The following is an 11,325-nucleotide window of genomic DNA, read 5'->3' as shown; positions in this document are numbered from 1 at the left end:
CCTCTTCCCCGCCAGCCCTCTCTTCCCATTCTGCTCCAGAATAACAATAATGTTTTCTCAGACAAGCCTTTTTTGTGTCATGGATGGCTCTGGACTGTGACATTGAGCCGCAATAACAAGGAATGACATTGTTGCTGCTGCGGCAGGTGGAGGCAGAATAAAGACAGGGAGTGTGGTGTGTGAGGACTCAAAGCCATCTAAGGTCCAGGTAAGAGCCCAGCTGAGCCAGTGCCAGCAGCATCAGAGACGTGTAGCTCTCTGCGTGGCGGCAGAGATTGACTTAGACAACTCTGCTGAACAACTGTCAGCCTCTCTCAGCCGGCTGTGTTGTCTGATTGGAGATAGTAAAGACTCTGTAGCCGTCAGCTAATGAGAAATAAAAAGTTTGGGCAAAGGAGGAGAAAACAGGGTTGAGTAGTGAGATGTAGAAATATTGTTGATCCTTAATGTGCTTGAACTGTAATTGTACCTCTATGGTGTTGTGTGCTTGGAGGGTGTGATATTTTTAGGGTAGATGTAAATTAATATACTTCTGGGAAAAGGACAATGCAGCTTCCGTTATGGTAGTATGTGTGAAAAAGACAGATTTAACCTTTTGTGTCGTTGTTTATTTTTATTATTACTGGGTTTTTTTGTTGCTTGAATCTTGGTCTATTTGATTTGTTATAGAATACTTAAATATATATATATATTTTTTGCCATGAATTAAATTGGACTTAAATCACAAAATAAGACTACATTTGCCAAGCTGTACCGCAATGTATCATAACATTATAATATCATCTTAAATGGAATAGATGCACATAATCAAATATCCGAATTGAATCTTTTTGTGAGATAAATCTGGTTTCTTCGTGCCATCTGATAGCACTCAGAATACTCCGAGTTTCTTGAGCATTTATCTTTGCGGCCTCGTGTAAAAGGCCAATGTTTATCGATAGCAGAGATAGCCGGAGCTCCGGAATATAATTGGAAATGTACAAAACATTGTGTCCTAATTTCATTAACTTACTGTTGCAATGGAAAACAGTGGCAGAGACAAATGGGGTCTACAGCTTGTGGCCGTCGTTTTCAAATCACTCGTGCCTTCTTTTCTTCCCCACTGTCTACACTTGATCAAATCCTTTGAGTGCACAAATGAGAAGATAGAATAATGTTTTCAGTGGCGTGGTCTTTTGTATAAACACAGAAACAATTAAGGAGCTTGCCAGAGCAAACGCATGCTTCATGAGCTTCTCATCTGCCTATCACTGAGGCATGGGCTCTTACAATCAAGCAGAGTGCTGCACTTTTAACAGGCACATTAACCATAGCCTCAAACCAGCAAACATCTGTTAACAGTCTTCGATATACCGCACAAAACGATAAACACTTAAGGCCATTTTTTGCTTAAAGATACAGCAGAGTAAATTGACAGTAAACACTTTTGTGTTCACTTCATGTAAAACGGTGACTTGCAGTGAGATTGTTGTAATGAGAGAAATCAGGAACTGCCATGTCAAGATGTTTACTATCCGTTTCATAGCTCGCAATTCCAATCTGTTGTTGCTTGTGCAAATGTGAGTGTGTGTGTGTGTCACATTTTAGCTTGTATATATCTTTCATTTTCATATGTTTAATTTATCGCTGTCATTTGGCATCGCACAAAAACACCAGTATTTGAAATGCAGTTGAATAAATCACGTGCAAGGTAGTTGTTAGTCAAATCGCGGTGAATAATGATTTTCAAACGTAGCTTGAATGGAATATTATTTTTCCTCACTAACTCATTCCTATTACTTTTTATTTATTTTTTTTACTTTGTATTATCACCACCATATTTTATTCATCTAAATCTGGCCTGCTGAATTCCGCATATCGTGCACATTGCATTGTGTACCATAGCTGCGTGTCTTCCCTGAAACCAGAGTGATATGTGTAATTTGATTTGGTGTGTGTGTGTGTGCGCGTGTGTGTGTGTGTGTCTCGTCAGGTCTATGGAAATGCAGGATCTAGCCAGTCCTCACAGCCGAGTAAGTGGAAGCAGTGAGTCTCCTAATGGTCCCAACCTCGACAACTCCCACATCAATAACAATTCCATGACACCCAATGGCACTGAAGGTATGTTTGCGGTGCCGTTGCTCTTTAGTTGCTCTCTCTAGTCTTGTGTGCTGTTGTACATTTGAAAAAAAGGGCTGAGAATGGTGGCAGAAGCTATATTGTAACAATCCATGTGAAGCTGACTTTTTGATATGAAAGTAGTGCAGTGTAGCGTTAATGCATTTGTAGTGAATTACCAATACTTTTTTGCAGTAGTATAGCATTAAACATGCACTTCATATTTGCTGATTTGCAATGTCGACTCTAGCTTCGACAATTCAATGCTGCCAGTAGTTGTTTTCCAGTAACTAGTAGCTGTTTATTTAAGTAACCATGTAATTATTCAAAGCCCATAGCATGGAAATGACGGAGTTTTGCATGAGGTCTCCACTGTACATAGTTATTTACTCAGGTGATTCAGCTGCGCTTAAATCTGAGCCTTTGTTTAGTAAAGCAGTCATGCCCATGTCACAAACCAACACAATCCTCCCTGTCACGTAAGCCTCAGGTTAGTCGGTGCGTTGAGCTCAGGGTTTTCTTCTTTGTGTGTTCGTGACACAGGACCCGTGGACATGGTGCAGACTGTCATGTGTCCCTTTGCCATTCTTTCTTTCCCATAGGTGATAACATCACAATGCTTACCACTGCAGACTGGTTGTTAGGTTCTAACTCACAGTCCGCTGCAGGTTCGTCTACTCTTGGTGACACAATGAAAGGACAATACTTGGTGTTTTCAACTGAGGGCGAGAATGAACGCGCTCCTTGTAGTTTACCCTTTTCGAACCACTTACTTCACTTATGAAGACATTTCATTTGTGTTTTTTTTGAAAGTCCCAAAAATACTGTATCAGTTGACTCAACTATTGTGCCTTTCATTCAGAAAGTCTTTGGTATTTGCTGTAATTGTGGTGGTATTCTGTTCAAGCATGATTTTACACCGACTGGATTTGATTCCGTTGTTAATGAATGGCCAGATTGCATACTGTGCATTTTGTTTTCATTTGGTCGTTCCACGCCGTTTCCTGAACACAGTGGTTATTGTGTGCTCTGTGACCTGAGTGTGTCCTAGCTTATGCATGCATCTTACCACTATTTCTTTTCATCCGTGTATTTTTCAAATGCATTTTGCCCCTCGCCAACATATGTTTTCTGCACTGAGCGAGCATAGCGGAAACATGTAAAACATGACAGCAAATAGCTTCTTCAACCCATGAGGGATTCCACTGAGCATGACTCCCTTGCCCACATTGTCAATTTGTTTTGCCAAAAAGAGAGAAAAAAAAAAAGAAAAAGTCCTCCAGCCCGCCTGAAGTGAAATGGATTAATTTCAAAGGTTCCTGAGCTGTCAGAAAGCTGTGAAATTGTCTTTGCAGATCTATCGCTGAGCTGTATAATGGTGTCAAGGTCAAACAGCGTTCGCTACACTCCTAAAAAGATTTTATACGCCGTACATTTCCTTAACATTTCAATTGTAGTCGTACATCCCTGCGGAGCTAATTTCTTTTATCTGTGACTCCATCACACATTTACAGTCGTTTACATTCAAGTACTGATAAGGCACTAATTTATTATTAAATGTAAAAGATAATGTCATCGTTTTTTTTGCCAAGTAGAATGTTCTGTCAAATTAAAGTTTGATTCATATTGTGCTTGGAAAGTAGTTGAAATACATATCTAAAATAAATTCATGAGCTTTAAATTAGGAAATGGCTCAAGCACAATTCTAAATTTATAATACACCTCTTTACCAATAAAGATGAGTGAACCATTTGAACAGATACAAAAGTAAGTGTTAATTATTTATATAAATTTCCTGCCATTATTATAAATACTGTTGGAATGTTGTTCCACCCTCCTTCCCTTTGCGGTTCTGTTTTTATTTTACTTTTAGTTACTTTTTCTTATATTTTTAAAACATAGTCTGAAATCCTGAGATCGTTAATCTTTTTTGTTTTTGTTTTTATTTTTTATTTTTCCAGACTTGATTTGGTGCATCTGGTGACAGTGTGGCTTCTTTGTTCGCAGTTAAAACCGAGCCAATGAGCAGCAGCGAAATCGTCACCTCAATAGCAGACACCTCTCTAGACAGCTTCTCAGGATCAGGTGAGGCTGGAGGACTGTTGAGTTTGTGTGTGTGTCTGTGCGTGTGTGTGTGTGTGTGCCCTCATGTGTCTGGCTGCCTCTCTCTCACACACACACACACACACACACACACACACAGCTGCAGAACTGATTAGTGAGGGATGAGCCTAGAGATGGGTGACCTATGAGCTGGGCCCCAGGAAGAGTCCCTACAGCTAAAACACCAATACGTGTGTCAGTGTGTGTGAGTGTTGAAGCACAAGCGACTCTGCCTTACTCTTGTCAGCATATTTATATGCCGTGCTTTCTTGCGCATGTGTTTGTTTTGTATGTGTGTGTGTTCCCATGCCAATGAGGACAGAATTATGACCTGTAATGCACTGAACCTGTCTGTCCAGTGGGGTGACACGGCGTCCCAGTAGTCCTTCACTCTCCACGGGCTGTTACTCTATCGGCCTGTCAGAGACAGGGTTTTCACACCCTCCTCTCAGCACGGGAACATCACACACACACACACACACACACACACACACACACACACACACACACACACACACACATAAACACACGCGCAGGGACATCTCTTCCTAAATACCTCCGAGTATAATGAGTATTTTAGGAATTGAAAGAAATAATCACAAATGTGATAACTTTACAGCTTATTTCTTTTCCCACCCTCACCAGTATATATGTCAACCTGCGGCACTATTTTCTATAAACATTTATTAATAGTATCCAACTGTGCATGGTGTTATCTTGCTGCTAATTTTCCTGTATTTCCTTAACTGTTTAACTAAGCACTTGATACTTAACTCTAGAAGCGCATAAATCACTGCCATGACTTTTGTCTCTGACAATATTAATGAAATTTAGTAATCGTACACCCTGATATCCTCCACGGGGAAATCCAAAGCTCCGTTGAGAAGAGCATGTTTTGTCCAGTGGCAGGTGCTGCTGATGTGGGAAAAGTGTTCAATATTAATAACGTGTGTGAGGGGTTACAGCATTCAGTTACATACAGTTAGCGCTCCCCCGCAACCAAATCCCTTATTTTACATGTCACGACCAATTAGACAGATGTTTCTTTAAGAACTGCATCGCTCCGCTGCAGTTAAATGCGAGTAATGCGGCAGAACTGTGATTGTTGCATGAATATGATTAAATGTAGATGTGTTATGAAACTTTAATTTATTAATGTATTGTAATATAATTTGAATTTCACCTGTTGTGTTCTATTACAAATGTAGATGTAAATACTATATTCAGTAAAAACCAATAAAACCTTTTTACTGTCAATTTTGTAACTGAAGTCTTGCAGGCTGGATCTTTTGTGCGTCAGGAATTTAATATTTTGTTTAGATTTATTTTATTTCTAATTTTCTAAAAATTGATATTTCAAATTTTCGAACTGAAGCCTGCATGCACAAATTAAGAACACTAATAGAAAGTTTCCTATTTAGAAGAGTTTATCTGAGTTGTTACTCTACAAAACAAATACAATCTACCGGTGACGACCACTGTGTGTCTTTATATAATCCTTAATCCAGATTCAAAACAAGTGTGCGTCTGTGAGTTACTTGTGGCTGAACTTTCCCAGCACCGTGGAATCACATAGTCGTACGCTTTAATGCAGGAATGATTATGCAGTAGCACTCATTACCTGCAATCAGTGAAGTCACTTCCAATGTGGTTGTGGCTCGAAAAAAGGCCCAAGGCAACCGAAGCCACAGGCCGAGACTGATTCAGTCCATCCTGTGTGTGTTTACACCAGCAGTCGTCATAGCAGCCCAGAAGTATCTCAGAGATACGCGGGTCAGCAGAAAAACCTGATGTTCTTACCTGATTATTTTTGCTTCATTATTGGTCTCCGGTTGTCAACCTTAAATGAGGTTACCGAAATAAATACAGCAATGCAATGTAATTACTGTTTCCTTGGAATCCAGAAGTTCTGTTGGCAAAAGACAATATTTACCTTATTTTTTAATGTTTAAATATGTGCTTGCCTCTTTTCTTTTTAACTTTCCTCAGCTATTGGAACCAGTGGCTTCAGCCCAAGACAAACTCACCAGTTCTCTCCACAGATATACCCTTCCAAGTAAGGCTTCTTTTATTTTTCTTTAAGAAAATAAGCAGCAACCAACTTCATTTGGCTCTTTAATTAGATCCTTGTGCTAGATCGGGGGGTTTTTCGACCGGCTTTGTTTGCCTGGATGTCTGCAGCTTGCGTACTCTGAAATCTGTTGTAATTATTATCTTGCAAAAAATTTCCTTTGCCATTTATTGTTCTTCCACCATATGAGCTGCGCCATGCTATCGGGCCTACGGCTTGGCTCGCTGTTTAAAATGAAGTAGCACAATCAGAAGGAATTTGTCAGTTAGCAAAGTGTGTGTTATGGTTTTAGGGGTAAAACATGGTCCCTTTTCTTCCTGCCTCCCTTTCTCACTTTTGTCTTTTGTTTCTTTTCTCAAATAGCAGAACATATCCGCATATTCTTCCTACCCCTTCATCCCAAAATATGGCTGCGTATGGGCAGACGCAGTACACCACAGGAATGCAGCAGGCCGCAGCTTATGCTAGCTACCCCCAGCCTGGCCAGCCCTATGGCATCCCAGCCTATGGTAAGATTTCTCAACACACATCAAAACCTCCTCTTGTCTTGCTAAAAGATGCATGTTGACTACAACTAAACATTTTTTTTTTCCTTCCTGAAGGCCAAGGTCCAAGACCTTGCTCATAACAAACCTTGTTCCCACAATTCCTCCAGTAAAGCAGGAGCGGCAGAGATGCTGAGTTGTTGTTTAGTGCCTGCATACTCTCCTTCATTGCAATAAAATGTGCTCGTCAAGCTGTTCCGATAGATCTGAAAGATTAATGATACAAATCTGAAAACAAAAACTGGTTTTCTCTGGCATTGCACACAGTACATGGCTCGCTGTGGGCTTTATTTGTCCAAAGTCTTTCGAGTGTTTTGACCCCAAAAGACTCTCCAATATGTGGAGGAATTTACACTGTTTATTTGAATGGAGTCCTGCAACCTACCGCTGCATAGAAACTGCATTGTGACTGATTGAACGTAAGCAGTGGCCAGTTTAACTCACAAACACAAGCAGAATGTTTTATTACTTGTGCATCTTTTCACAGGTGACCTATATTAGATGATAATAATAATAACACTACATAAAATCAAACAATCCTGGTCCTAACACGCTTTTTGGTTTTACAGCCAAGTAGACAACTCTTCAGTGTGAGATAATATTTCTAAACAATTCGTGATAGTAAAATTCCTCGTCCTTTGTGAATAAGTGTGTTGTGTCCCTCTGCTTTGTCCAGTGTTATTGAAACCTGTGCGTTGACTGTTGTTTGTGCAGCAAACCGATCTGGTGTCACTAACTGATTTAGGTCCATTGTGGGCAGGCATAAAGACGGAAGGGGGTCTGACCCAGTCCCAGTCCCCGAGCCAGACCGGCTTCCTGAGCTACAGCTCTGGCTTCACAACGCCTCAGACAGGACAGGCCCCCTACAGTTACCAGATGCAGGGTGAGGACGTCTTTGTGAATGCTTCATCTCATTCTCTGTGCACCTTCACATGTCTATTAGGGTGTTTGTATGGGGGTCAAAATGCGTGAGATGCCATCACTCACTCTTAAAGTTGTCAGCATGTCCAATTTTACACTTGTAACATGTTTGCAGCGAAATAGCTGAAATGGCTAACATTATGAGTGGTTTACAAAACGACAGACAGAGCATTGACTTTGATTCACCGACTATCTGGTTGCTGGTACGAGTCTTTCCTGCTTTGTTCTATCTGTGTATCCTTTTCTGTCCTTTTAAAGTATTCATCTTCGTCTTCTCTTTTACATTATTTTTCCAACATCCCTTTTTTCCTACGTGTTCCTGCCATGTGTTCCCTCTGCTTAGCCTTAGACCATCCAAATAAGGTTTAGTACTCTTTTTTTTTGTTTTTGTATTAAAGATTAGAGAAAAAGGTTTCTGTCCCTGATTTATTAGCACGCAGAGCCAGACGGATTCACAACACGGCCCTCACACTCCCCAAAAGACGGTTGCATCCCGACGGTTGTTATTTGCAGCCACGGCGGCTGCCTCCCTCTCCTCTCCTCTCCTCTTAGAAGAATCAACACAGATGGAAAATGGCAGGCACTTAGGAGGCACCAGCCATGTCCTCCCCACTCCCCAGCATTTGTTTTTTCTCTCCCTGTGATCATATTTGTATTTGTTTTAGAGCTGAGACATAGAGATTTATGGCCTTGAAACCTTAGAAAGAGGAGTCGTTGCGCCCTGCACTCCTCCTCTTTTGCTCTCCCTGTCCAATCATACATTCTGTTTAAATGTCGATCAAGCCTTCTGCCATATAGTGTTTCTATTATCCTCTGTTTGTATTGGTTCACAAAGCCTCTGTTCCACCTGCACTGGGCGAGGACACTTAGCCAACAGCTAGCACAGCCTTTGTCTCCCCACTTGTAATATCTAAAGTGTGACAGTGAAAACATCTCCACATGTTGTTGGGAAGCAACAATCTCACAATAAATAACGCCAGCTCAGCAGCAGATGTGGCACGGGGAAGCCTCTTTTCCACGCCTCTTAACCAAATACAGTCGGCCACTGCCAGAGTTTTGCAGCGTGCAGCCGACCGCCTGAAAAAGAAGAGGCAGAGTAAGAGAGAGAGAGAGAGAGAGAGAGAGAGAGAGAGAGAGAGAGAGGGAGGGAGGGAGGGAGGGAACAAGAGACGGACCATGTACAGCAGAATGTTCAAGCTGCTGTCCTGCCCTTCGTGGTTTAACTCACGATGACAGTATTATGTGCCCATTCATCTTCCAAGTATTATGCTCTTACTGCTGTCTTTCTCTTTCCCTCCGTCTGACTCTGTCTCTCCCTCCTGCTATCTCCTGCTATCTCTGGCTATCGGATGCCCCACGTAGCGTTAAGTGCGTTAGTATTTGACAGCCATGTTAGATGACAGATTGACCACTATTCTGGCCTTGAGTTCTCTAACTGTGGCTCTGGCCCTTTGCCACACCATCATCATTACTCTTTCTGGCCTATTGATCTGCCCGGGCGAGGTGCCTCGGGCCTGGGTGTCCCAACCAAAGACTCTTTTTCCACATCTGATACCCCCTCTCCCCTTCTCTGTCAGTGTCCCCGCCACCAGCCTGTGGCCAGCTGTCAAGGCGGAGGACGATTAGATTATTGGTTTTACTCCTTACTTTCATGTCCGATGCCATGGAGCTTTGTGTGGGTGCTAAAGTCATGGCACCAAATCGTAAAAAAGACACCAGCGTTTTTGTGCGCCTCAGTTTTGCAACGACTAGTGGCAGTTTGTGTAAGGCAGCGCATGGTTTGTCAGCAAAATGGTGCGTGATGAGACAGGGAGATTGTGCTGATGGGGGGGGGACTGAGCAGATGCTAATTAGGTGAATAATTGGATTCCAGCATTCTGTCCCAGTGGCGGTGCGAGCTAAAGAAGCTGAAGCCACGTCTGCCTTTTTTAAAAGGAGAGCCCCATCTGGACTTGATAGCCTATTCCCAAGTGGGGCATACAAACTTCTGCTACAAATATTGTGCACTGATGATAGACATAGCCCATGGCTAAGGGGATTGATCAAGCAAAGCAAATGGACTTCCAATTGTGGAGCCAGAAGGCAGGAGGGAAGGAGGAGAGGAGGGAGGGATGATGTCTGGTCTTGAGTGAGTGAACTAACTGGAGCAGGACAGGGGGAGGGAGAGAAAACATGCCCCCCAGGGAACCACAAGACCCCCTCTTTCTCCCCCCCCCCCCCCTACTATAACCAGCACCACCACCAACAGCATGGGCTCATTCTCACTGCTAGCGGGGGTCCCCCTCGGCTTTTATGTGGCTCCTTGTTCTCCACAGAGCAACCCTCAAACCCCGCCAGTGAGAGCTTTTATGGCCGCTTGAACCGTGCATTAGGCTAAGTTGTTGTCCTCCGCAGCCTTTTACTCCTCCTTGTCTCTGTCATATCGTTCTGTTCGACTTTCACTTGATGTTGAACTTTCTTGCGGAAATTCCGCCTGCAGGCATTGAAATATCAAACCGAACAACAAAGAGAAAGATCAGTTTAGATGAAAATAACCGGTAGACGCCAGCAGGAAGAACAAGGTATGAAAAAAAATCTGCTGTGTGTGTAATTGCTGGAAGCAGAGAGTGAGAAACTGCACAAATAACTAGTGGATCCAAGTAATCTTGGGAGCTTTGGGAGGTATTTGTTTCTCTTTTTGGGCCACAGTGCTGGGTACTTAGCCAACTGACGAGGCCAAACACTGCCCTACGTCTTTTCTTTTTCGTGGTTTCCATACGGTACCCTTCATGCCCCCCCCCCCCAAACTAAAAGCTGCTTCACGTTTGTCACGGTGTGGGAGGGCCCTCCTGATGGGGCCAATGACCAGAGGATGAAAGGAACTCGCTCTGTTTGTCTCTGGGAACAAAGGTGTAATTACGCCCCCATTTAGGAACAGTAAATGTATCTCCCCTTTCGTTTTCACTCAAACTGCGGGATATTTTTTGGCTGCGGGGGGATCACTGTGGTGATAAGTGAAGGCGCTTTTTTTAAATAATGCAATGGTAGTGCTAATTCATGTCCCCTGTAGATATATGTATTTGTATTTTTATGAACAGAAGCATGTAATATTACCCAGGGGTTGTATTTGTAAAGGTTTGAATAACTGCGATGACACTTTTGTGCAATTTCTAAACTTTTTTTGATAGATTATTTGTTTTAAAGTCTTTAAAACTGAACCCTCTGTTACTAAACCAACCTGCTTGATTTTCTTTTAATGGATAAATCAGCTTCATTTGGTTCTTTGTTGTGGTGGCATTATAAACATTTTGAGATTTGATAGTTTTCTCTTTTAAATTTGCCAATAAGAAGCAACACTTATACATTTATAAAGCACTATATACAAATGAAATGAAATATTTTAGTGCTATAAAACTATTTTGCTCACACAGATCGTTGAAAACAGTTGGGATCATGTTAGCTTTAATGCACACGGCTCTCTCCGTGTCTCCCTACCAGTCTGTGATCCCCTTTAATCTGCTCCTCCTGACATGCCGGTGCAGGTGGAGGGCCGCTGAAGAGAGAAGCCGTGCCCCCGGGGGCCGCCACCACTGCTGCTGCTCCTCTCCT

The 11,325-nt window shown here is 42.3% G+C and overlaps 1 protein-coding gene across 6 annotated transcripts in view; it reads left to right on the top strand.

Moving 5' to 3' along the window:
- Window positions 1-1,714: 1,714 nt before the first annotated feature.
- eya1 (EYA transcriptional coactivator and phosphatase 1) overlaps window positions 1,715-11,325 on the top strand; it is a 29,587-nt gene continuing 19,976 nt past the window's right edge. For 2 of the 6 annotated variants that reach the window (XM_076080390.1, XM_076080388.1), the window contains exons 1-5: window positions 1,715-2,100; window positions 4,105-4,182; window positions 6,190-6,256; window positions 6,638-6,780; window positions 7,577-7,699. In XM_076080390.1, coding sequence (XP_075936505.1) covers window positions 1,914-2,100; window positions 4,105-4,182; window positions 6,190-6,256; window positions 6,638-6,780; window positions 7,577-7,699 — 598 coding nt within the window. In that variant the 5' untranslated portion in view covers window positions 1,715-1,913. Of the gene's footprint in view, window positions 2,101-2,699; window positions 2,770-4,084; window positions 4,183-6,189; window positions 6,257-6,634; window positions 6,781-7,553; window positions 7,700-11,325 lie in introns of all 6 variants that reach the window. The other 4 variants (XM_076080386.1, XM_076080385.1, XM_076080389.1 and 1 more) reach the window with 4 other exon arrangements.

Source organism: Anarhichas minor, unplaced genomic scaffold (genome assembly GCF_050575085.1).
Source record: "Anarhichas minor isolate MPS153535 unplaced genomic scaffold, ASM5057508v1 ptg000074l, whole genome shotgun sequence".
Classification (NCBI taxonomy): domain Eukaryota; kingdom Metazoa; phylum Chordata; class Actinopteri; order Perciformes; family Anarhichadidae; genus Anarhichas; species Anarhichas minor.
This window is presented reverse-complemented; position numbering and strand designations above follow the sequence as displayed.